Consider the following 26,951-nt stretch of genomic DNA (forward strand, 5'->3'; position numbering starts at 1 on the left):
CAGATTTGTACAACAGTGTCCACATAGAACTATTACTAGGCTATATAAAGCTCTTTATTACTTGTATTCTTTTTATGGCTTCATTTTGTACGTTATGTTTGGCCAATGACCCAGTCATAGCTACAGATTTTTGACATGCACTGTTCCATCCAAAGATTTGATGAGGACATACTATAGCGTAAATGAATAAGTAAGGAAAGCTATTCAGCCCCTGCAGTCCTCACTATTGAACCTGTAAAACCACACGAAGAAGAGAAAAAATGTAATAGTGTTGAATTATTTTGGTTCCCTGAAATGGAGCTGCATAAGTTCAGACTGGAAGAATGCCTCCACACAGCCCTCCTCTACCACCGTTGCTACAGATATGAGCTCCGACTCGCCTGGAGCTGACCCTCGACACTAGTGTGTGGTAGTGTACCTCAAACACGGAAAACCCCAATAACAGCTTCATCACTGATTATGCACTACGTTTTGTCCTTAAATAAAGCACACAACAGCGTGGGCAGGAACAGTAGTTGTAAATGAGTAAAGGTCAGTTCCCACATTATGATCAATTGTGGGCCTGGAATCTGAGACTGTGCATGCCTGAGAGCGCGGCGCTGCTTTATCCATCATGGCTGACATTCTTCAGGACGAGATGGGAGGAACAGAACTCCTCCACTCACTACTGGGAAACAAATCAGAGAGATAGTGCTGGGATTTGTAGGAATACTTACTTATAATGATCATTTTTCACAATGCCAAAAAGCTGAATTACAATTAAAATGGTACAATTACTTAATCAAACATAATAAGATACATTGCAATAAATATCAATGTTTCATCACCATTCACAATAACATTACGAGACATTTTTTTTAGTGGCTTACAGTTTGCCAGCTCAGTTATTATCTGACATTTATGGAGTCTTTTACATCCCATTTCAATAGTAAATGACGCCACTTCAAAGATCTCAGGGCAATGAATGTCTAAGTGAAACGTTTTAGTCCATTACAATGACATAGAGTTAGCTTTAACCACAAGCAGCATGTAAGGTCATTCTCTGTTTATGAGAACGTGAGCGGGGTGTTTTCCCATAACTGTTGGGTGGTGCTTGTATATCCACAGCTTTAGAGAGGCTACTTGTCATTGCTAATCCAAAGTAAACTATGCATGCAGCCACAAAATATGTATGTACGAAATGGTCATCATCATCAAGAATCCTCTTGGGCTGAGAAACACACGGAACCTCTCAATACACATGGCTCTCAATACTCGCAGTATTGTGACAATCAATATATTGCACATGCAGAGCTTGTTTGACAGAATTTATTTGATGCAGACCGATAATCTTCCTCCATGGCCTTTCCAAACTGCTCCGAGCCCCATGTTTTTGCTTCTGTGATCACACAAACTGGTGTGTATGACCTGCTGATACCTGTCAGCTGCCTCAGGAGTCCTATAAGCCAACAGGCCTCGATAAGACTCTTTCGCTTCACTTTTACCCCCCATATTCACAGCTTTCACATTGTTTTGAACTGATTTAGAACAGAAGCATAGTGTACTTTCTGGGAACACAAATGAAAAATGAAAAAGACATGCCCTTTCTGCCCAGTGGTGGAGTGGTTAAAGCACAGGCTCCAAGTGCAGCCGGCTACAGTGTCGTGAGTTCGATTCCCAACTCAAAAATGTACTCCTCTCTCATCCCCCATTTCACACAGTACTTTCCTGTGGATAAAGCGTACGGGCCACAATTTTTTTTTCTTTTAAAGAAGAAGAAGAAGAAAACGATGCCCTAAAGCTTTACACGCGTTATATCAAGCCACTAACTAGTAGATCTCGGTCATATTCTTCACAGTGATGCTCTATCCAATAAAAATAAACCATTACAGATGTCATGAATCTTCAAGTGGCTCAATCTTCAATTATCATAAGATAATTTTGTAGCAGAATAATTGTGTTAAGTACACCTGTAGAGCAGAAAGTCCAAACTAGCACATTGTACATGTAAAGTGTCTTTGTGCATGTTGAGTGACATGCTGAAGTACACTTAATCTCACATCTGACACTCAGCAGGTCTGCACAGGTACAGGACTAAAGCAATGGATGGAGTAAAGCCCTATAAGTGCTACAGAACTGCTCCCGCCTTCTCAGAATGTGTGTGTGAGTGTGAGTGTGTGTGTGTGTGTGTGTGTGTGTGTGTGTGTGTGTGTGTGTGTGTGAGTGTGTGTGTGTGAGTGTGAGTGCGTGTGCGTGTGTGTGAGTGTGAGTGTGAGTGTGAGTGCGTGTGCGTGTGTGTGAGTGTGAGTGTGTGTGTGAGTGTGAGTGTGTGTGTGTGTGTGTGTGTGAGTGTGAGTGCGTGTGCGTGTGTGTGAGTGTGAGTGTGAGTGCGTGTGCGTGTGTGTGAGTGTGAGTGTGAGTGTGAGTGTGTGTGTGTGTGCGCGCGTGCGTGCGTGCGCGTGTGCGTGTGTGTCATGTCTGTGTGACCCTGAGTGACCACAGTGTGTACTGTACTACAGGCCTTTAATTTATCATCCATACTTAACGACATGTACAACTGCCAGGTGAAACACTCCCATTGTTCCCTTGTTCCCACTCAAGCTCCTAAAATAGAATTGATCAGATACGTCATTTTCCTGATTGTTTGTTAGTGCATTTGCCAAAAGTGGTTCAGACATATGTTTGGCTGACCACCCAAGGCTAAGTATGGAGCCACACACTCAATAATGAACCTTTTAAACTTTTCGCATTCGTGAGTTATATCTGTCCAATGATCCAAGACTGACTCATGTCTCTGGACATTTGTCCATGAATTCACAAAATCAGGACTTTGCTGATCACAAAATAACTAGATTTCATGTTAATATAGAGAAAAGACAGAAAAGTGGTACCTTGAGAGTGGTGTGCAATTTGGAAAAATGTTAGCTTCAACCCTGACATTTTAATGTACGGTCCTTTATCACATTCAGCAAGAGGCAAATGGCTGAAGCTGTTTAATAAATTGCTCTTGGACTGAAACACATGTAGTTTTCCTTTTCGTTTAGAGACATGTTTGGTTTAGAGCAGGGGTGGGCAATTATTTTCCTCCGAGGGCCATTTTCGAATCCAGGCAAGTAGCGGAGGGCCGGCTCGTGATCATTGGTGTGAATTTTTTATTTTTTTTTAATTAACTACCAAATAAAATATCACTTTTCTGTCAGCTATTGAATCTATTATCTAATTCATTTCACGTAATCTTTATTAAAGATACAAGTGCAGACAGTTGCCTAAGGGAAAAAAAATGAATGCATTTTATATTACTTGGCATGTTTGGCTGGCCGGATTATAAAGACAAACGGGCCGTATGTGGCCCGCAGGCCGTAGTTTGCCCACCCCTGGCTTAGAGTCATGATCGAGAAATAATTGATGTCAAAATGAGTCTTTTGTAAGACATTTATGACCCTGTGCCCCTCGGTTGTTGCTCATTCATTTAATTTGCTTGATCATGTAGATATTAGCCAAGTTATAGCAAATCCTCTACTACTTTACTAAAGCAGCACATCGGCCTAATTTACTCTGGCCTACTTCTGGTGCTGCTCCCTGAACATTTTCAGGGTAACTCCAGAAAGGGCACCTGGCTTAAAAACTATTACAAATCCATTGTGGTAGTTCCAAAAGGCAAGGCTAAAGTTTAAACTTATTGTGACACTCTTAAGCATCAAAATATAAATTAACTTTTTTTTCAACATGTATTTGTATACTTCAATAGTTGACTTTTGAGTTTGTTTTCTAGCTGAAATATGGCAATTATAACTTGCAGTTCCAAGTGAAAAAAAAGTTTGAAAGTTTGTGTTTCTATTTCACAATTAAACCTAAAGATAGTGCTGATGAGAGGAAAACCAGAACTGTTACAGTGACCCAGCATGTCAAGGGCAATGGACTGACAGAGAGGCAGTACCAGGCAGCGCTGAGCTTGGACCTATCATTACCAGATGTCACTGTGAGCGTGGCTCGCAGCCCAATCACTGCTTACTGCTTTGAACGCAAACGTCTCTGCCTCTTTTCTTCTCTGTTCCTTCTGTTCCCTCTGCCTCTCCGCAACACGCTCTCTTTTCTCCTTTCTCCAGCTGTTTTTTGGAGGACGCTGATGATCGTAAGTGTGGAAGTTCTTCGCCAATTGTTTCCCCTGAGTGGCTCCGGGACGCCCCTCTCTCCCTCCTGCCCTGCTCCCTTTTCTCTCTCCCTCTCCTCCTCTCTCCTCCCCTTGTTGTGACAGAGCACACCTGCCTGATCTCAGTTGCACGCGCTCTGTGTCCAATTACCCCACAGGCCACTTCTTAGGCTCATCCCCCACTCAGCTGGATTTTTGGGCGTTCAAGCCGCATCTCGCCACTCTTCCATTCCCCTTGCCTTGCGTCTACTGTGAACAGGTAGGTCCATCTTTGAGATTTGAAAGAGGACATCAGGGCTTTGTGAATACATAGCACATTCTGACTAGTTGAAAAATCTTGAAGTTTTGGAGTAATGTCATGATGTGATACTGTTAGACATAGAACTTACGTGACTAACTTTTTTTGAATGGAAAATCCAACTCAATTCTTTTGCTTTTCTTTGCATGTGTGGCTGAGATCTTGCAATTCCTTATTATACTTTAACTTCTGGCTTTGTGATGAGGCACTTAATTCTTTCCAGAGCTAAGTGAAAAGCTAGCTGCTAGAGAAAAGGGGGTGTGGTAGCAATCCAGTTGATGCTGTCCCTTCCATTGTGCCAGTAACATAATTTTCTGACTATTAACCTTGTACCACCCAATGACACATGTTTTTCATTTGGTTGTTTTGTTTTTACAAGCAGTTGGCTGCATTTGTGTTCCACTTTGGTCATGAGTGTTCATTGTTTTGACTTCACCTTTTCAACACTTTTTCAGCTCCATGGGGTTTTGATTTTTCCATGTTTAGACAAAATGTGGGGTTGATTGAGGCAAAGGTTGGACAAGTGGAAAGCATTTGCAAAGCTTTATTTCATTGTGGTTGTTTGGCGAATGAGAAAAACGCCTGACACAACAAAGGCAGTTTATTTATGCCTGTCTCATTACTGTTTGCCAGGACTTTGAATGAAAAGCTTTTCAGCATGCCTCATACTTTCCATCCCTTTAGTTCATTTTCACCCAACCCTTATCTGCATATATATTTGTGCCCCTGAATTTTCGTAGTGTAAGAATTTTCCTTATGTGGTATATACTTCACAGTCGTCGGACCAAAATGGCTACTTTTAAGTGAGAACCTTTTGAAGAAAAGATGAAAACAGTACCTGGCGTACACATAGCTCCATTAATCCTGTAATGATATAGCTTCCTCTATCAAAGGGGTCTAAAGGCTTCCCAGCATGCCACCACACATCCCAGCTAACTCATTACATCCATTTGCCAGAGGGGAAAATCTTAATAGGGTTCAGCTGCTGACTGGACCAATGAAACATGGAAGAATTGTGGCAAAACAAAGAGTAGTAAATGGCCCTAAATGGTAGAAAAGGGCAAAAGAATGGATTGCTTTGCTACATTGGACAAAATACTGTTTAGTAAGTAGAAAAAAATAAGATATCATTTTGAGCTTACAGATGAAAGACCTCAGCAAATTGGCTAAACTACATTTGGAACACAAATGCCATACTTAGTCATTCTAGTTGGAGTAAATATTTGTGAGGTAAATGGTCTTCTCACTCATAATGGTGTAAAATCCCCCTTTGAAAATGAATCATTTTCATTCCTTGGCCAATTGTGTATATTTAGAGGAGTCAGCCAAGGGCTGACTCCTCTAAATATCTTGAATTAAAACAGTTTGCTGAGAGAACTGAACTGAGTGGAAGCAGAGGCAGGTTGTGTTGGATCAAGGCTCAGATTTGCATTGAAAACCTTGCGTTTTTTCCCATCTGGGCAACAGATCTCCAGGTTACAACGTGAGTGAATGAACAGCAGAGCAGCCCTGCACCAGAAACCTGTCAGTCTTTCTGTTCAGAGCTTTAGAACTTGGGATGTCCTGAGCACAAACCAGTGTAAGGTATGAAAGAAAAGCCCAGTCCGGAAGGAGGAGGAGAAGATGGAGAGAGAACAAAGGGAGTTGGACTGGGCAGTTAGTCCATGCGTCTGTTGGGCAGGCAGTCGATAAAAGGATAAAAGGTTTTTTCTAGCTATATCATGACCGCAAATACAAACAGCCAAGTTTAGAGAATAGTGCCTTTTGCATATGCACTGCAGCTCAAATCTGTATTTAGTAGTTAGTACCAGTCTTTACAAGTACAGCTTTATCTAACTTGATCTAAATCCACAAATTGATATGTAAAATAAAAGGTGGTGCTATGACATAGCTAAATTGCAACTAAATAGTGATCAAGAAACATATGTATCCATTGATGAATTCATTCTGAAAAGTTATTCTGCAAAGTTTGAATTCTGTAAGTTTATCCCACAAACTTACAAAGTGACCCATTGGACTAGAACTGCATTCCAGATAAGACTGTCGAGGCCAAACTTTCTTATTACAAGATCATTATGGCAAGAACTGTTTTTTGGCCATGTTCTAGCATTCTTTCAGATACACGTGTAGCCTCCAAAATCCCCTGTTATTCCCACATCTCCTCATACATAACAGTCGTAAATCAGCCTATGTCACTGCTTTACATTATTCTATGATCTGTCGGGTTGTTTATACAGTTGTGTGGAGTTTGCCGTGATGGGCTGATGGGTTGAAAAGGCTGTGTGTTTTAGGCGTCACGTTGCCTTGTAAATAATTTTCAGAAATGCATTGCAGACAGAAGCTGACATCAAGTAGTGCTTTGTGGATTAGTTGAATATGTAGCAGATGAAATAGGTATTATGAAGTGATTAGGTTTATTATTAGGTTCGTTAACAAAATGGGCACAAAGAGATCATTAACTTGATTTAATAGTGGTTTGCATAAGACATTTTGCTCAGCTTATCTAAAGCTAATGTTCAAGGAAATGGAGAAGAAAAGGAATGAAAAGCTCGACTCCCAGTGCAGAGCTTTCTGTCTGGGAGTCATTAGTGATGCAGAGGCCAGAACTGGAACAGAACACAGGGACAGAGTGGAGACAGAGAGGTACAGAAAGGGTCACTCTCACAGGAGACTATGTGGGTCAAGCCTTTTTAATGACTAGCAGGTTTTTAAAGGTAAACATGTTTGAGTTTCCATTTCTTATCAAGCCACTTTAACCCACTCTAGATGCAATGCTTTTAGTGTTTGTGTATTAAACTGGAAGTAGCGGATGGACTTGGATGTCTATGTTGTAAGTAAAGTAAAGATGATGAAAGTACTTCATAAGTAAGGTACATTAGGCCAGTTTGAAGTATGTATGTTTGAAGTATGTATTTGAGTATTAGTAGTAGGCCAAGTAGCAGATTTATGAGAATAATCTGAGATGCAATCAAAACGTCATATATTGCACATTTTAATTTTTTATAAATATCTTCTAATCTCTCGTCAGCAACACTGCCCATACATTAAACTCAAATATCATAATATATCAAATTAATATGTGCATATTGTTTGAAACAATGCATATAGGCTCTAAAGCTTAGAAACTGTCATTGTTACTTTAGACGCCCAATTTGAGGGGTGTAATTCCTGAAAACATATACCGGTATTTCTTTAAATCTGGTTAAATTTGTAATGCTTGCAGATGTGAAATGGACTTTATATGACCCTGGCGCCAATGGCCCAGCAGGTTATCCTAGACATCTGCTCTTATACCTTATAAGGTCGATTCCACATTATTCAAATGCACCTTATGGCCACTAGGCAAACTGCACATTCAACAATCCTCTAAATACTCTTGTTAATTCAATTCCTGTAAGAAACACTCCAGGGGCTGATTATAAAGTGAGTCACATTAACTCTTGTAACAGGATGATCTTTCACAGCTTAAAGCGTTTGCTGCAGGACGTCTGGTCTTGCATTGAAAAGGATGTAAAGGGTTTATGGACAGAAATGACAGAAAGTACAGACTCACTGGTGGTCTTGTATGTGTTGATGTGTTTGCAGTCATGGGTCGGATCAGGGAGACATGGTTCACTGAAAACTGTGTTATTCCAAGTGTCTAATGTTTTAGACCTTGATGACGGCAGAAGCTTTGTAGATAAACTATTTTATGTGCAATATGTGCCAAAAATCTCTTCCCCTCTGGCAATCAAGTTGTATAAAATAAACCATCAAAGACATCTACATGTGCTATTTGACCAATCCAACGAGACTGAAGACCTCCCAGCCGAGTCTACAGACTGGGTTTTTGTTGGATTAGGCCGGAATTTTCTCTGAGATAAAGGAAAGCACAGACAAAATTACAAATCTGTCAAAAGGAAGGAAACATCATGTCCTTTGGCCTGAAGTTCACTACTTTCCAGTGTAAGCGGTGTCTTTTTTAAGGACAAAGAAAATGCATGATTTATTTAGTTGAAATGAACTGTAGGCATCAGGCTCAAGCTTAGACTAAAGACAGATTCTGTTCAGCTTAACTGACTGCACATTGCATTCACTTTCTCTTGCTCTTATTGCCACAGATTTGTTTTCTGATCCCTCAACAGACAATGTGAAATTTGCAACAACAAAAAACACTTCCTTGTCCTGGATATGGAATAAAATGCACTTTTTCTATCTGTAAAAAAAGTCCCGGTCTACAAGGGAAGCACTGAATGAAGTTTACTTTGAGTGTACAGTATGTGGGACACTGTAACCGCAGGACTAAACTGACGGTGTGTCAAAGCAGTTGCTGCGTTGAGGATGAGGACTATAATTACTGCTTCTGTAACTTAGCGGAGATCCCATGACCTGACTTAGCCCAAATGTACAGTGTCTCTTTGCTTTAACATTTATTTTACTCTGATTCTACTCCAAAAGTAAGACAAAAATACGAATACAGCAAATTAGGAAAATGCTCTCAATATGGTGATGTCTGAGAAGGCAAAATTCAACAAAGTCTAATCATTGGAATATTAACTTAGTCTATTATTCATGGAGGTAGTGGTGAGCTATACATTCTCTCGAGCCTCACCAAAGACCAGCACGCACAAATCTAATGAAAACACAGGGATACACCAATGCAACGCACAAGAATCCTATCCTAGAATCATAATCCTATCTTCCAAATTACAGTTATACTTCAAACTTGATCCTTCAAAACGCATGGGAGCTTTTTTAAACACAACAATGTACTCATAAAAGACAACATATTATGTAAATGTTACTTTTATCAGCTTGTATTCCCTCATTGTAACTTTATTCAAAGTTGTGTTTTGACTGATTCACACACGTTAAATCCTGCATTGTCCTGAGACTTGAGTGCTGCTTTCACCTACCCCATATCCCCGCCCACTTCATTCTGCAGGTCATACATGCAGTTAAAGAATGTCACAATAAAAAAAGTAAATGAAAATCTACTTTTTGTTATGGTGAATGCCGCTTTGAAGAGATTGCTTATCAATTCTGCAGTTTTGAACAGGAAATAAAGCAACCTGTTTCATTTAAGCCCTTTTAGTTCAATATTGCAGTTTGAAATTAACAAAATAAAACAAAGATCTATATGGGTTATAGTTTAAATATCAACAGAGCATATTATGCTGAACCTCTGCTGTGACACAGAGAAGGTTTTGGGTCAATGTTCATCCTGGATCATGAAGTTCAGGCTAAGGTCCACTGCACTTGGTTGGCATCAGTGGTACAGCCGCTCTGTAATTATTGTTGCTTTAGCAGGTAGAACCTGTGTTTGTCAAAGCAAATGGAGCAGAGGATTGTGGTTTGAAGTCAAACCAGTACAGGAGCATAAGGACGAGCTCTCAAAGAGAAGAACAGATTGATTTCATTTTTTTTTACTGTCAGCAAGAGTTTCAAACCAAAGATAAAATAGTTTGCTTGACTGTTACATGCTGTGACAGAAGAGACGTGTGAGCCCTTGTGGCCAGATAAATAACAACACCAGCCTCTGTAAACCTGTGCTCTATTAACCTCTTTAACCTTAAAACTTTTACCCCTGTAAGTCTAGCCCATTACAACTGTTCTGCCTGGGTCACATTTCAGCTTATTACTCCATAAACGCCACAGTAATATCTTTACCTTTGCTCTCCTTAGGCTTCACGACGGTGGCATCATGAGGTCACTCTGTCTCTCCTTGCTGCTGGTCTCCGCCTGCTGGGCCCTGCCTTTCCGTCAGTCTGGATTTTTGGACTTCATGATGGAGGACGAGCCTGGATCTGGTGACCTGGTGACACCATCACCAGAAGATGAATTCCCTGTGATGGCCGTAGGTCCACAGTGCCCATTCAGATGTCAGTGCCACCGGAGAGTGATCCAGTGCTCCGACCTGGGTAAGACAACATTGCATATACTGTAGATAAGACACAACTGAAGCACAATGTAACTTAAGCACTCTTTCTCAGTTATGCTAGTTGTCTAATTCTGACAACAATGGGAAAGCAAAAGGTATGTTTATGAAATGTATTAAGCTGAAATGTAATAACTTGTACCAAATAGGGTTATAAAAAATTTAATCATCATTGTGATATTGAGCTTTTAGTTTAGGATGAACGTATGTAAGCAAGTTGCTTCAGCTCATAAAATACAGCTGGATATGTACTTGTATGTTGTAGGCAAGGCAAGGCAAGTTTATTTGTAGAGCACATTTCATACACAAGGCAATTCAAAGTGCTTCACAGCAGGAAAAATGCATTCAAATCACAAAGAAATTACAGAAACAGAAATACAATAAAATAAAACTAAATTAAAAATTATCAATCCAACTGATTTTCTAAACTAATAAAATCACAAACAAAAGAGAAGAGTGCAAAGAAAAAATCCTTTCAGTCATATGCGCAGCTAAACAAAACTGTTTTTAGTGTGGCATTCGGGTGGTACTATAAATGTTTTAAACTAATTTACATTAAATAAAAATAAAGAAAATAAAACCAACAACGCCACCGGGCTTACACCCGGAAACTAACTAAAAGGACACACAGATTCGTTCTTGATTATACAGAGGCAGATTCCAGTTTCACATGTAATTTATTTAACAGGCTATTAAATTAATAAATACTTTAACACAGGCTTAGGTAACACAGTTTGTATCAGTTCTTTATGTGTGGATGTATAGTCTTTTAAGAGTCCAGTGGATCTGGACAACACAGGGCACAGATCATGTCAACAGAGGGCAGGGCAAGGCAACGGCTCCAGCGCACACCGCCGCTCCAGAGAGTTTAGGTTACATCACGTTAGCTGCCCGGGACCACGCGTTGTGGGGCTATGACAGCGAGACCACAACAATCCTGAGTCAGCAGAGATCACATCGGAGCGTTAACAAAGCGACGCCAGGTGACAGGCCACGGCACTGAAGAGCGGAGGTACGTGGAGCAACACCCAGACCCAGGAAGTGCGTAGGTCAGAGGATGAATGACAAAACTGAACAACATTTTATTAGCCAACGGCCCTAATGATTAGCCAATAGGAAGTGGCATGGTCTGCCCGCAGGCCATACTGCCACATTAGCTTAGATTTGAACATTGTCAGAGTAGAAGCCTGTCTCACATCTTCAGGAAGAATGTTCCAGATTTTAGCTGCATAAAACTGAAACGCAGATTCCCCATGTTTTGTCCTGACTCTGGGCACCAGCAGGAGGCCGGTCCCTGAGGTCCTCAGAGTCCGAGATGGTTCATATGGCACTAACATATCCAAGATGTACTTTGGTGCTAGGCCATGGAGAGACTTGTACACAAGCAGAGCTGCTTTAAAGTCTATTCTCTGAGCCACAGGAGCCAGTGCAGAGACCTGAGAACAGGACTAATGTGATCATACTTCCTGGTTCTAGTCAGGACCCGAGCAGCAGCGTTCTGGATGTACTGCAGCTGTTTTACAACTCGTTTGGAGAGGCCAGTGAATGTATATTTTTACGAGGGACAACCAGATAAACATATTCATTCCTTCATTCAGATTGAAATTTCTGTATCTCGACAAAACAAATGCTTCAACGTGTTACAGTTAGTACATAGACCCAGTTTCCAATGTAAAGCCGAGTCACCAAGTCAAACATATACAACTTGACAAGGTCTTTACGGTAACACAGTCAAAACAGTTTATAAAAGTGTCATCAGCTCTGTTTGGACCATATCGCCTTTGTTTGTTGAATCTGTGTTAAAGCATAAGCCACACTTTGACTCATTGCACAAAAAGTCCCGTTTGTCATCTCTTCAGTTTCAATGAACATTTTTTGTAACTGATGTGCCAAGAAAGAATCCTTCTTTTTAATCAAAATAATAGCTCTTTACATTAAACAACTCAGCCTAGCAACACATTGTTTTCTTTTGTAGACAGATTAGGGGTTTATGGACCACTGCACACAGGTGACTTATCATTCATACTGACATGACTGAGGGGAATAGACCTCTTCCATTACCTCAGCACTCTGGCCCCAGTGAGATGGAGCTCCACGGCTGGATTGTCCACGTCCACTGCATAACCAGAGCCCCGTCTGTTCCCCAGACCTGTTGGCACGCACACAGTCAGGCTTAGTCACTTTAAAGAATACGCATACATACTGTACTGTACTAATGTATGTCTTAAGTGTACATGCACAAACAAGCCTGCCCAGAACAGTCTGCTTAGTGAATACTGTGTGTCAATCATATGACGCAATGTGGGTCAGATCTTAGTTGGAGAATAGTCTTTTGATGTAGTTTCAAATATCTGTGTATTAGGCAGTGGGTTAAGAAAAATCTGGTTTTGAAATGAAAATCCCCAATAGCATGAATATGGGAGTGATTTATTGTCTGCTGTGAGTAACTGGGCACTGGAGATGATCAAGCACAATTGATAAAACATGTATTACTTTGACCATTGCTGTCACAATAATGTACATACGAATGACACATTTAAATGTTGGGTTTTAATACCATAAAATATTCACAAGATGTTACAGTTGTATCAAATCGAAGACTAATATTGAGTGAGTGCAGTGTTGCATACTGCAGTAGAAGTACATGATATGGAGCTGTGATGATGGCCCTGACCACAAACAGCTGTGGCGGTTTGAGGTTGTTCGCTGCAAAAGTGACTGGAAAAGCTGACAGAGAAGCAAACATAACTGCAGAAATGTTTGGGTGAGCTGAACCCGCGACGTCACTACCTTCATAAACGGTATGTGAAACTGAGAAGGGGGGGCAGGGAGTACGAAGTGTATGAATGTGACATGTTGTGACATTTAACTCTTGACCAATGGTGATTATGGCTTCATTCAGTGTCTGATATGTGTGCATTTTGGTGACAACTTTGGGCAAACTAAATACCTTTTATAGGAGTTTCTCACCAAGTTAACTTACTCTTCTAAAAAACAACTAAAGTGATTTGAATACCAAAATAATATGTGGACTATTTTGTGATAAAGCAGTGCAAAAACATGGCTTTCACCCCTTTCCCACTGTCTATCTGGAGCTTACATATCAGTCTTCTCTGAACTAAAGTGATAATTGAAAGCAGCTTACATCTCCGGGCATGACTAATGAATACAGGGGGAAACCATTCTTTACCAATTTCCTTTTGAGGTTTGATTACACGAGTAAGAGCTATGACCACTAAAGGGCTTGTGTATCCATTTCCTTTTGTATGATTTATTTTTGTTTAGGCTTGAAAACCGTTCCTGAAAATATTCCAGATGATACTACTCTCCTGGACCTGCAGAACAACAAAATCACAGAGATCAAAGAAAACGACTTCAAGAACCTAAAAGGATTACATGTAAGACAATTTCCTTCTCAAATCTATTCATCATCTGTCATATTACGTAACCAAGAGTGTGGTTACGCAACTTATCCTCCTGTATTTACCCAGTCTTTAAAAGTGGTGTGAAACCATTCACAGCTCATTTAAGAAGTTTCTATTCATCTCTTAAGATTTTGTTCAGGCTGAAAGTTATCTTTTCAGCCCCAGTTTACCCTTCTTTTATCAACTACTCCCTGAGGTTCCTCTGGCATAAGTATTCACTGGTCCCAGGTGCATGGAAACTATTCGGCTCCAGGCTCTAAAACTGACTGGTGGTTTTGTACTTCTAATAAATACTTCTGTCTGATGGTCTGGTCCGTTTCCACGGTTGCATTACTGCCCTTTTATGAGAAAAGAATTCCATATTTGATATTGTCTGATCTGCTCTCAAAATATCTCAAATACAAAACACAGAATGTCAGGAGGAACCAGAGAAGGTCACATTAAGGCATAAATCACTACATTTTTGGAGGGAGAAGTCTTGCTGTTGAAACCCTGGAAATGAGATTGAAGTGAAACTTTTGAACTAAAACTTGTCCTGTTTTATTTGTAGGCTCTGATTTTGGTCAACAACAAAATCACCGTGATCCACGCAAAGGCCTTGACCCCTCTGAGCAAACTGCAGCGTCTGTACCTGTCCAAGAACATGCTGAAGGACGTGCCAGCCAACATGCCCAAAAGCCTGCAGGAGCTGCGCATCCACGAGAACCAGATCAGCAAGTTCAAAAAGGCCTCCTTCCAGGGCATGGCCCACATGATTGTCATGGGTATGAATGCTGCCATTGAAAGTATCTAAGAATGATTTTTGTTACTGTGTGATTGTCCAAGACACTATTACCCAACCACTGCATTTGTGAAAGGAACAGGGATCATGACACTTGGGATTTCTGTTGCTTAACACTGTTTGACTCATAACCTGGCTCAGTTGTCTTGTCCTGTAGAACAATGTGACTGTTTAGATTTGAGCTGTTCTTATACTTTCTTCCTGTTCATGTGAAATTCTCTCTTTATATTGCTGTTGTTTTCAGAGCTTGGCTCAAACCCCCTGAAGGCTGCCGGAGTGGAACCCAATGCATTTGCTGACCTCAAACGAGTGTCCTACGTTCGCATTGCAGATACTAACATCACAGAAATTCCCAAAGGTATAAAAGGCTCTTGATTATTGATTGATTATGAATACTCTACATCGAATCAGTATGAGACGAATATGTTTGCAATTTGATCCCCGTATATTCCAGGTCTGCCCAACTCTCTGTCTGAATTGCACCTCGATGGAAACATGATCACTAAAGTGACAGCAGACAGCCTCAAAGGCCTGAAGCAACTTGCCAAGTAATTATGACTTTTAAATACTCTCACAGCTGTCGTTTTACAATAATTATTTCCTTCAATAAACCTTTGTTTTTAATAGTTGTATAAAAACACCTACACAAAAAGTAGTGGACACTCACGCCAATGATTTGTCCTCATACATTTGTGTTGGTCTTTGCCAATTTTCCAGACTGGGCCTGAGTTACAATGAGATCAGCTCAGTGGAAAACGGCACACTGGCCAACGTGCCCCACCTGCGAGAGCTGCACCTCGACAACAACGACCTGACCACTGTTCCCGCAGGCCTGCCCGACCACAAGTACATCCAGGTACATGCAGCACTGTCCCAACACAGAAAATCACAGAAAATTATCCTCATCATAGCCTAGAGTTGGATCTGATTTGTAAAGCTAAAAATGTTTACAGTGCAATATTATGGTACATTTTTCTGGCATTTACAAAGCTGAGAGTCTATCATTTATGTTTGGTGTTTCACGTCGATCCACTTTTCAGTAGTATATCTGAATTAAAAACATTTATTTGACTTTCTTGAAGCACACACTGGGGCTCTGTTATTATGCTCTTCTACATGCTTTATTTGCTGAAACCTAACTTATGATTACTGCCATCTCACTCCAGGACTAAACATTGTTATTATGAAAAACTCTTCTCTAGGTGGTCTACCTCCACTCTAACAAGATTGGTACTATTGGAATAGAGGACTTCTGCCCTCCTGGTTTCAACACTAAAAAGGCCATGTACTCTGGCATCAGTCTGTTCAGCAACCCTGTGGCTTACTGGGAGATCCAGCCAGTCACCTTCAGATGTGTCTTTGATCGCTCTGCCATCCAACTCGGCAACTACAGGAAGAAGTAGAGCCCTCACCTCTGCAAGTGTAAATGAGTGCAAATGTTTAAGAGAGTGTTTGACCACAGCACCAAAACTGACCCCAAGCGTCATTATTAGACACACTGCACAAAGCATCAACGCAAACCACTCCAAACATATCAGTTTAAGAAAATGTTAGAATGCTGTTTAGTGATAAAACTAGCCATACTTTTGACATGTTCTCAGTTGTATTCTTTGAGAGTAACCACACAAAATAAAAACTTTGTCTATCCCAAAAAATATTCTGAAGGGACTTATAAATCCACTTCATGCTCTAAGATTACAATTATAATGTATAATAATGACTTATAAAGAATATGATGGAAAACCCACACCAAATAAAAGAATTTAAGTTGGCCTGTAGAGCAGGCATGTGTCTTTTACAAACCGGTCGAATGTAATGTACCTGTGTAGAAATAACAATGTTGAGTATATTGTTGCACAATCCAAGTTGTATTGTTTCACCTGCAGATAAAATCTTATTATTTCTTGTGCTTACGTCAGCTGTTTTACTCACCAGTTATCAGTTGTGGGAATAGCAATATGATGTTCCATAAAACCATCTATAAACCATATAGTGGTACATTTTTGAAGCCCAAAGACTTTTTGCATGTTTGTATTTCCACTTGATCTTATGTTGCATCTTTTAATGTCTGTTTGGTTTTGTCCTGTTGTTCCTCTTATACCAGTGCAGAATTTGGAGCTGGGACCTATGTAGACCTATGTTCCCCTCCTGGAGTGAATGTTGTATAGACGCTGTATATAAATGCTGTATGTGTATAAAACAAATCTCTCATTTCTTAAAGGCACAAGCACTTACCATAGCTCAGACTAATATATCTTCAACAACGGTGTTCCTCTTTTTCTGGAGCAAGGGCTCCCACCAAGATGTCTTTCAGGAAATAAAAACATTGATGTAAAAAGTAGCAGCTTATTTATTAATTTATTCATATCTAATGTCATATCCAAAAGGAGGCAGAGGTATGGCTTGTGAAGTATGTAAAGTCTGATTTTTCCACTTCACAATTACTTGTGAAGTTGTCGATCTCATTTTGACTTGTATCTGACCTCCAGCGTCTCTTCACTGCTCTGCTACAGATGTTTGAAACATGACTGGCAGCTTCTAGATGATCAGACAGATTCTTTTAGTTCAACGTTAGGAGCTGAAATAGTCCCTAACCCTAACCCTAAAAGAGTTTATAGGTTCTTCATCGTACAAACCAAATATTTTATTATAAAAACGTATCATCAAAAAGACATTAACAAATGATCATGAATCCAGAATTATTTGTTAGCAGTGTACACTTTGAATCAGGCAAATGTACTTTGTTGACCAGAGGATATAAACACATCATATATAGTATAATTTTAGAATCACTATCATAAGCCTAACCATACACAGATAGTGCATTGAGTGTTATATATGAACTATCACTTTGGTTTGGGGAATAAATCTGAAGTTGTGGACTAAATGATCAACATTACTACTCACTGGAATTCAGCCACACAGAGTAAATATACGTCTGCACAAAGGGGTTCTATATAAAACTTGTAGCATGTAATAAAAACATCCTGATCCCAAACTTTGGCCAAAAAAGTAAGTATTTGCATTGTACATTTCTGACCTTTTGCCACTGACTTAAACTACAATTCTTACACTGAATGTAAAAAAATGTTTTATCACCAAACACAAACAAATGGGAAACAAAGTATGGTCTCTTTTTGTTCCTAAACAAAGTACAATATGTGAAATGAAGTGTCAGTAGTCTATTTCTCACCCTCTACCTCTGCCCTGTTGCACAAAGTCAATGAAGCCCAGTTGTCTGTCGCCCTCATGTGGTGACTTTGTGTACTGTCTGCTGTCTATTCCCTATCACACAGAGAAACCAAGAGATACTTAAATCACTTTTTACTAGCCACACATTTCTTACTTGTGAATTATTGTATGTTTACAATAACAACAACTTTGAATTATTTAGTACAATTTGTATGTTAAACTTAAATTAAATGTGGAGAACAGCTAAATTCGCAGTGAATAAGAATGCTAAAAAAACAAATAAAGACTAAAGACTACTGGTAACAATTTACAAGAAAAACAATTGAGTATTGTCTGAAATCCTGCATAATTTCAAACAATAATAATAGCTACATTTTTTCCTGAACATTCATGATGGTTTAGATGGAAATCAGCTTACAAAATGTGTCCACAAAACCCAAAATTGTGACATTGTGAGTGAAAAGGTCCAAAAGGATACTGTGCTATATTCTTGTCTGCAGCACATGGAAGGTCATGAGACAGCTTTCAGACACATGGCCCCAGCATGCAGACAACAGAAGGTGATGTCTGAGTGCAGTCTGAGGTGTTATTAAAGCCTGTGTGTGTGTCTGTGCCAGTGCGTCCCAAAATAACACTTGGATCCTGCTGTCGGTGTCTGTAGCAATGTTGCTATTGGAGCTTTGTTGCTATTGGTGTTTTACTATAATACACAATAATACTAAACTTAATATTTACCTGTGCATGTCCAGTGTGTGCAGCTCCGAGCTCTGCAATGCACAGAGATATTTGTGAACACATACTGTACTGCATAAACAACGAAACAATATGACGTTGCAGTCGTGAACAATGAACACAAAATATGTTTCAATATTATTTGCATTAAAGTTTGAAAGCAGTGTAAAAGAAACAAGGTGTGTGTGTGTGTGTGTGTGTGTGTGTCTTTCTCTCTTTTGCTCTCTTGCCACAAAATACCACATGAGTTACTACATTGTATGAATATAATTTCATACTATACACCCTGCACATTCTCGTAACATGTTGGTAAGGACAGAGTGAGAGAAGGGGGTGACACTTAGGCAGTGAGGGTGCCTCCCTTGTTACACCTGAATCAGACCTATGCCAAAAGAGAAGGTATTTTGGTTCTAAGACTGCATTTGAAAGTCTCCAAAACAACTAAGTCTTCTATTTTAAAGATATGGTAAATGAAACATCACTCCTATCTCATCACATTATCTTGTTAGATTTTTCTCCATCCAAAAAAAAGGTTAACTTTGCTGAGTTAAGAAAATGCAGTTCCAAAAAAGTAACAGCAAAAATATCAAATTAAATTGTGAGCTGAACCACACAATTTATTTACTATTATGAATTATATCAAATTCTCGTGGACCCAATTTTGTGTCTTATCTTGTCTCATTCAAAAACGCATGACACAACTACCTTAATTTCAGGTCAAACACTTATATTCTTCACTCTTCCATCAGTATGATCAGTCATAATAAGCGGGTTCAAGTCAATTTCACACTTCTTCTTCACTCACTCAACAGTCAAACATTTGTGTTGTGACAGGAGTAATGGGCAGTGTATTATTGGTTTGTTTTTTATGATGAAGGTGCTGCCATAAGTCTCAACAAAGGTCTTTTTGTCCATGATCATATGTACAGCGGCTGAGAAGAGTTCTCTACACAGCGTGGCTGACTGCGTCCTTGAGGAAGGGGTGAGGAGCTCAGGGTAGAGCTGTTGCTAACAGACATAACTGTGACCAATCAGGTCCAGGTGTCAAATCCCAGCCTGTTTTGACAGTGTGATGTACGACTGTTGAAAATATGATGCAGTATTTGGTGAGTCCAGCTCTCAAACTGAAAGTCTGGGGGAGGTTGGGGTCAGATAATTCCATACTATAGTTATGTAATCTTATGTTTAAATCTTGGATGTTTACTTGATTCACCAGATCAGTTTTAATAGTTATGTAATTTATATGGTAGCTATAGTGTAGACTTGGTGCTTCAGTCTGCACTTTCACAGTCTTCAAAAACACATTAGCATTTGTTACATAAGATGTCTGCGCTTGCCTTATTTGTCAGATTTTCCAAACCCCATTATTTTTTCCCTTTATTGACAAAACCAGTGACTGGGTTCAATAGAAGCCAGGATATTTTTTATATTTCCACACATGTATCAGAGCTCCTCCAACATATTTAAATCACAGCAGTTTCTTAACTATTCTTCACAAATAAAGTTTGTTACCAGTAATGACAACATGTTAAATGAATAAAGATGTCATCAGCATCTGATTCATCCCCTGAAATACGTTTTTCCTTCGTTCTCTCCATCAGCCTTCTCTTCTCTCCCCTCCCCTTTCTCCTCTCTCTCGTGTTTTTCTCTAGAGATTTTGAGCTTTTGAACTCCAGTTTTCTTTCTACTGGCCTTCCATCCAGTGCACACCAAGAGACAAAAGAATAGGTAAGATTTTTTTGCCATTATATTTGAACATTTTAGTTTATTATCTGTTTAAGTTCATGCAGCATGTATGCATTTCAGAGGCATGATTGGGCATAAATGTTAATACATTACAACAAACAGAAATTATGTGCTTTGGCAGTAAAATATAATGTACTGTGTTCCGTCCTGGAGCAGATAATAATAGAGGATAATAATTTGATCTGCCTTTTTTGAGTGGCTTTAAATGAAAACAGCATTTCATTTTTGTTTGTAATGAATATGCTACATCAGGACTTTAAGTCACATCTTTTTAAATCCCTTTATTTTAAAGATGGGTAAGATACTAGAAATGAACGCTGGACAATAAACCTTAACTTTATATTACATTTTAAAATATGACACACTTGACTAATTTTGTCCTCTTTTTTATCTAGTTTCTATCAACAGAAGACATGTTATTGCTCCGTGTCCCTCTTCTGGCCATATTGGTAGGAATGGCCCTTTGCCAATATTCTGATTACGACTACCAGCCAGTAGTTGAGCCCCCCAGCCCCAAGTGTAACCAGGAATGTGATTGTCCAACAAACTTCCGCAGTGCCATGTACTGTGACAGCCGCAATCTTAAGTTTGTTCCTATAGTTCCAACTGGGATTCAGTACTTGTACCTTCAGAACAATGGACTTGAAGAAATCAAGGCAGGGGTCTTTGATAATGTCACTGACACTCTCCGTTGGCTTGTACTGGACAATAACAATCTAACCAATGCTAAAATAGAGAAGGGCACGATTGATAAGCTTACAGCCCTGGAGAAGCTGTTCTTTAGCTACAATCAAATCACTGAGCCCATCATTCCTCCCTCAAAATCTCTAGATGAGCTGAAGATGATGCACAACAAGTTGACCAAATTCCCGGGTGGACTTTTGACGGACAAGGAGAATTTGACATCAGTTCACCTTCAGCACAATGAGTTAACTTCAGAAAGTATTTCAGGGGCATTTAAAGGGCCAAAGAAGCTGCTGTCACTTGACGTGAGCCACAACAAGCTGAAGAAACTCCCTGTTGGAGTGCCCAGTTCGCTGGAAATTCTCTATGCTGATTACAATGAGATTGACAGTGTTGGCGCAGGGTACCTCAACAAGCTGCCTTCTCTGCAGTATCTGCGGCTGTCCCACAATAAGCTCCAGGACACTGGCCTTCCTGCCGGAGTCTTCAATGTGACATCGCTGATTGAGCTGGATCTGTCTTTCAACAAACTAAAGTCCATCCCTGAGATCAATGAGGCCCTGGAGCAGCTGTATCTGCAGGCCAACGAGATCGACAGTGAGTGGCTGTTAGATACAAATGAGTCACGGTCAACAATACTCAAAATTAACTTTACCCTTTTCTTTTCATCTTTCAGAGTTTGAGCTGACCAGCATTTGCAAGCATATTTCTCCCCTCAACTTCTCCCGTCTGAAGCATCTGCGCCTGGACGCCAACAACATCACCAGCAGAAACATGCCTCCGGAATACTCCAACTGTCTGCGTCAGGCCTCCGACATCATGTTTGAGTGATAGCACCATAAAAAGATTCTGGCACATATGAGCATTGTCTGCTCTGCAGAACAGCTCTTACCAGCCCAGATCAAAGGCACAATACTAACATCTCTTTTAACTTTTATATAAACCATTCTTAGACAAAGACAAACTGAAACAAGTCTGGTAAATTTGTTATTAGAAGTTTTATGTAATGAACTTTAGAAAACAAACAATTGAATCACACACAAGCATTCCATGTATTAGACAGTGAATCTACTGTTTCTTATGTGTATTTTTGAATTTGTTGTTATGTACGTTTACATGTCTAGCATGTATAAACTGAAAATATGCTAATCCATTGCTGTGCAAGGGAGCAGCAAAAAGGACTGCATCCTGATTAAAAGTATATAATATGATACCAGTTTTTATATTTTATATAATATGAATATGTGTGTGTATCTTGGTTCTATAGCTGATTGCCCCTGCTATTGCTACATATTCATGCTATCTGAATAATCCTAGTAGCATTAAAAAGAAAATGTAAACTTTAGATGTACATTGAAAGTCTTAAATGCCAGCTACTATGTGTTGCAATTAATTATTTTGTATATAAAGTTACGTGCATGGTTTCAGAAACAGCTTTCTACTTCTATTCTTTTATTGCTGTTTTTGCATAAAAGATTTCTGCACGTGTGAACATTGTGGGAGATGGAACAATATAGTTATTAGTATATGTTTGTTTTTTTTTTTTTTTACCAGCTTCATGGTGTACATTGTAGAATTACATCTTAAAACATTGTAGCACTTTAAGTCAAAACAGATTGTAACTGTTAATGAGTTGGACATAAATAAATAGAATCTTGATTATGTCTTTGTTGAGTCATGTAGTGGAAATTAGATACAGTTTGAAGATAACTTTCATGTGGTTGTGAGTGTTCACCAACTCAAACGTCAGCAGTTCTATCCCAGCTCTGAGCAGGAGGCATAATGTGGTTGTATCCCTGGGCAAGACACTTCACCCACCTTGCCTATTGCGAGTGAATGGTGGTGGTTAGAGGGGAAGATGGCACTGACTATAACTTAAAACATAGTCCAGATGATTTTTGTTACGATAATGGTGTTAAATAACCCAATAATCTTTTGGGCTTTGTGTGTTATTATTTTTTGTGAGCGGGTATCAATCAATCAATCAATCAATCAGTTTATGGAACATGCCTCTCTTATGGGAACCAAATGCAGGTCCCCATGAGGTAAGTTTGTATTAGAGATGGTCTGAAATGAAGACATGAGTTTAGATAAGGTTTAGGTTAAAGTGTGGCAAGCAGTATTTATTTACAGGATTAGGATTATTCTGAATGTCAATGTAATGTCCCCCAAAAGCATGGAAACTCAACATGTCTATGTGTTGCAATTCAATCACAAAATGAAAGAGATATGCTCTAAATCACAATATAATCCACAATGAATGAGTCCACTATACAGTTCATCATATCACACAACAGTAAACAGACATTTGTGTCACAACATACAAGTATATTGGTAACTTCAACACAAGCATTAGTCCAGACTGCTTATAATCTACATGAGAACCGAAGTGGACACTGAAATGTAGTCCATCTAAATGAGTCACAAAAAAGGGCCAGTTGACTAAATATATAGTTATTAGTGAGATAACTTCCAAATGCACAGGTTCATTTATGTTCATTTGAGCCACGTGGATTTATAGGTTTGACCTCATTCTAAGACAGAAAGTGAGAAGTATTTACAGTGCCATCTAACATTAATTGAAAATCAAACCTTTCCAATTTCCTTGCTCTTTAAAAAAACATGTAGTCTGCTTGTTTTAATTGTCAAGTATAGAGTTAACTTGTTTTTGTTCTGTCATTGTACCAGCTCCAAATGCTGGACAATTTCCTCTTTTTCCTCCTGAGTCTCCTTGATTTGAATCCAGACTGAAGCTCCTGCCGGGACAATAAATCCATTCATAAAGCCTGAGGGCCATCTACAAAGTCAAATCAGCTGATGGCCAAATGTTGAAAAGGTGTCGCTTTTACATAATGGGATTTTCAACGTTACTTTACACTTGATGACCCAGCCACAATATGCACAAGAGAAAAATATTGTCAGTGCTTGGGAGTAATTAGTACACAAAGATTTTCAACCAAGTGTACTTTCATTATATTATTCCTAGTGCAGCAACATTTGTTACAAACAAATATTCATAATCAACTGAGATATTGCCTTAGCCGTGGTGCTAGTGCTAGAAATAGTTCACACATCAACTCATGTGTTTATTTTTGTTTTCATTTTATGTCTATTTCAGAACTTTATTGCTGCATTTCCAGTATTCTACACAAAAAATCTCACAGTCTTTTTTGAAACTTCAAGAATGCAAACTCAGGAATAGGAATGTATATTTGTCACCACCTCAATATTTTCACACTTTTAAACCCTAATTTATAACCAGGTTAAAGACCTTAAACATTCTTCCACCACACCTGACAGCCTTTGGGCCCACAAGTCAAGATAACACATAAAACCTTCAAAAATCCATTCCCTTGAGCCATCTTCCACTCCAGAGCGAATGGATTACAAGGGTTGGTGAAACTGTCTTTCAGCCCCAGCTGGGGACTTTCTTCTGCAAAGGGGACCAAACAGAAAAAAGCAACGAAACCAAAAAAAAGACATCAATATGATAGCATTTGATAGCATATGTATGATACTGTTTAATTACTGTCATTTTGTATAATTTTGTTGGTGAAACCTCTAAAGTCATCAACAGCATAAGCAGGACATCAAGAAGCTAGAACAGTGTGTTGAGGATTATTCTTTGGTTGATGAAGATTACACGTGTGTCTGATCTTGGCAAACATGGGTAGACCAATAATTGGCTTGTCTGGCTCATCAGGGATAAGTGGTTCCTCTATCCTCAACAACTGGGCTGGGATTAGCCTGCCACACATAACACACTTCCGTCATCACTAGTAATGAGTGCAGTCTCAGTGTGAAATATAAAAAGGTAATGATGACACTTAATCTCTACAGCACAGACAAAACACTAAAGTGACAGAGAATAAAAAAGGAAAGGACAGTGGACTAATGTAAAGTGCATCTCCTCCAAACTCGTACTCTGCACATGTACAGCCTTTATTGAACATATTCAATAACATAAGCACTTCAAAAATGCATTTTCCTAATCCTGAATGCAAACTATCAAATACAACTACTGCCAAAATATGCATTGGTCATTTGTGATCTGCAGAAACGTTAACGTGTCATTATCTAGGCATAAATGTGTGTCCAGGAGCACCAGGCAGTGAAAATGCATCAATTAACGTTGTGCAATACATATTTTACTTTGCAGACGAATTAACAATTGTACTGTGGGCAGCCATGACATAGAAAAGCAGCAAGATGAGCACAGGCCTCCAAGGGATTTGTGAGATGTGTTAGGAGAGCTTAGAGAATGGTGCAGGGCAGGAAGTCTTCTGCATGTGTCATCTGGTGAGTGTGGTTGGCTCGATATAGCCTGTTGGCCGTTCTTCACGGATTAAACCCCTTGTCCAATGCCAAGGGGCATTAACCCTTGATCTTGTCAAACCTAATTGGCCAAGAACAGCTTTGGTGTCATCAGTAGTGACAGGACGGCACACCATGAATGAAACCTGGGGGTATAAATACAGGTGGAGACAGAAGAATAGATCCTTTGAGACACATGGAAATCTCAACATTATAAAGAGAAGAACTAACTATTTCATCAGGATTAAGGTATGTTAAGCAATGCAACATGTAAAGTTTTTTAACTTGTGAATGTTAGTCTGTAATAGCACAGATGGCAGGTCTAGGTGTGGGGGGGAACTGCAAAAACAGGTGTGCCGGGTTTATCTTTTAAACGCCAAGGGAAATGGGTTCCAGAGAACTGGTTTGGGGTGTTCCCTATTCATTTGAATTCAAACGAGCTTCAGATGTTAGCTGAGAAAAGTAAAAACTTATAAAACTTGTCAATACTGAATATTTTTGCTATGATGCTATGAAAGTCATGTTGCTATTACTTTAAAAAAAAAAAAAAAAAAATGTTGCTGTTGTTGTAAACATAGTCGAAAAACTTGATTTTAGGAATCAAAAATATATTTCAGCAATCACACAAGTATTTGCCTCGTCAGATGAAGTGCTTAAGTATTTTGCATTTTGTAAAGATTGAAAGCAATTTGGAGAATTCAAACATCCTATACAAATGTTTCTGGCATTACTACTGTTTATCTCTGCAATTGTCAGACAACATGACCTAGTTCCTCCCAAATCAGCTGATTATCACTGTCCTACTTAACCTCACGGGTTGGCAACATCATAATTCTTTGGCCTGTTTTTATGTAGGTCACTAATGCAGGGTTGCCCTCCCTCTGTCTGTTTACCTAAATCATCTACATTTCTGCAGGTAGATGCACAGAATGGAGATTCCCATGAACATCATCTACATCATGTGTCTGCTGGGGTCAGTCCTCAGCCAGGACATGTCCTATGAGGAGATAAGGGTCCAGCTTCAGGCCTGTCCCAAAGCGTGTCGTTGCCCACAGGACTTCCCACGAGCCGTCTACTGTGACAGCAAAGGCCTTACCACTATCCCCACTATCCCTCCACACACATGGTACCTTTACCTCCAGAATAACAACATTGCAGTACTCTCTGCTGATGCTCTGCGTAATGCCACACAGCTGCGTTGGCTGAACCTGAACCGAAACAAAATCACAAGCGACGGAGTAGAGTCGGATGTGCTGAGTACAATGTCCCAGCTAGCGCATCTGTACATGGATGACAACCTGCTGTCCTCCGTGCCCTCTCCATTACCACCCAGTTTGGAACATCTCCGCCTGTCACGGAACCGTATTTCCAAAATCCCAGCAGGTATCTTCTCTGGTCTGGACAAACTCACCCTCCTGGATCTTCAGAGCAACAAGCTAATGGACGATGCAGTCACAGAAGTCAGTCTGAAAGGTCTAAATAACTTAGTGCAGATCAACCTTGCCAAAAATCACCTCACCAGTATGCCTGTTGGACTACCACCGACCACAACGCAACTCTTCTTGGATGGCAACAACATTGACAAGATTCCAACAGGTTATTTCAAAGGCCTGCCAAAAATGGCCTTCATCAGGCTCAACTACAACAAACTCGCCAGCAGTGGCGTTCCAAAAGATGTTTTCAACGTCTCCAGCATTTTGGACCTACAGCTGTCCCACAACCAGCTAACCGAA

At 39.7% G+C, this 26,951-nt stretch overlaps 3 protein-coding genes across 3 annotated transcripts in view; all 3 read left to right on the forward strand.

Annotated features, from left to right (window-relative positions):
* The first annotated feature begins 4,091 nt into the window (after nucleotides 1-4,091).
* On the forward strand, nucleotides 4,092-16,891 carry dcn (decorin). Its single transcript, XM_072455091.1, has 8 exons — nucleotides 4,092-4,388; nucleotides 10,092-10,327; nucleotides 13,630-13,742; nucleotides 14,320-14,533; nucleotides 14,795-14,908; nucleotides 15,005-15,098; nucleotides 15,268-15,406; nucleotides 15,753-16,891. The coding sequence occupies exons 2-8, from the start codon at nucleotides 10,111-10,113 to the stop codon at nucleotides 15,951-15,953; spliced, it is 1,092 nt and encodes a 363-aa protein (XP_072311192.1). The 5' UTR covers nucleotides 4,092-4,388; nucleotides 10,092-10,110; the 3' UTR covers nucleotides 15,954-16,891.
* A 3,050-nt stretch (nucleotides 16,892-19,941) lies between these two features.
* On the forward strand, nucleotides 19,942-22,335 carry lum (lumican). The gene is made up of 3 exons (XM_072455094.1): nucleotides 19,942-20,202; nucleotides 20,616-21,501; nucleotides 21,581-22,335. Exons 2-3 carry the CDS (start codon nucleotides 20,634-20,636, stop codon nucleotides 21,733-21,735), a joined length of 1,023 nt encoding a protein of 340 aa, XP_072311195.1. The 5' UTR covers nucleotides 19,942-20,202; nucleotides 20,616-20,633; the 3' UTR covers nucleotides 21,736-22,335.
* A 3,013-nt stretch (nucleotides 22,336-25,348) lies between these two features.
* kera (keratocan) overlaps nucleotides 25,349-26,951 on the forward strand; it is a 2,099-nt gene continuing 496 nt past the window's right edge. The window contains exons 1-2 of the mRNA XM_072455092.1: nucleotides 25,349-25,467; nucleotides 26,135-26,951. The exon at nucleotides 26,135-26,951 is cut by the window's right edge and continues 58 nt beyond it. Coding sequence (XP_072311193.1) covers nucleotides 26,139-26,951 — 813 coding nt within the window. The 5' untranslated portion in view covers nucleotides 25,349-25,467; nucleotides 26,135-26,138. The remainder of the gene's footprint in view (nucleotides 25,468-26,134) is intronic.

This window comes from Eucyclogobius newberryi, unplaced genomic scaffold (assembly GCF_026437365.1).
Source record: "Eucyclogobius newberryi isolate DKJ021-1_F unplaced genomic scaffold, fEucNew1.0.hap1 SCAF_2, whole genome shotgun sequence".
Taxonomy (NCBI): domain Eukaryota; kingdom Metazoa; phylum Chordata; class Actinopteri; order Gobiiformes; family Gobiidae; genus Eucyclogobius; species Eucyclogobius newberryi.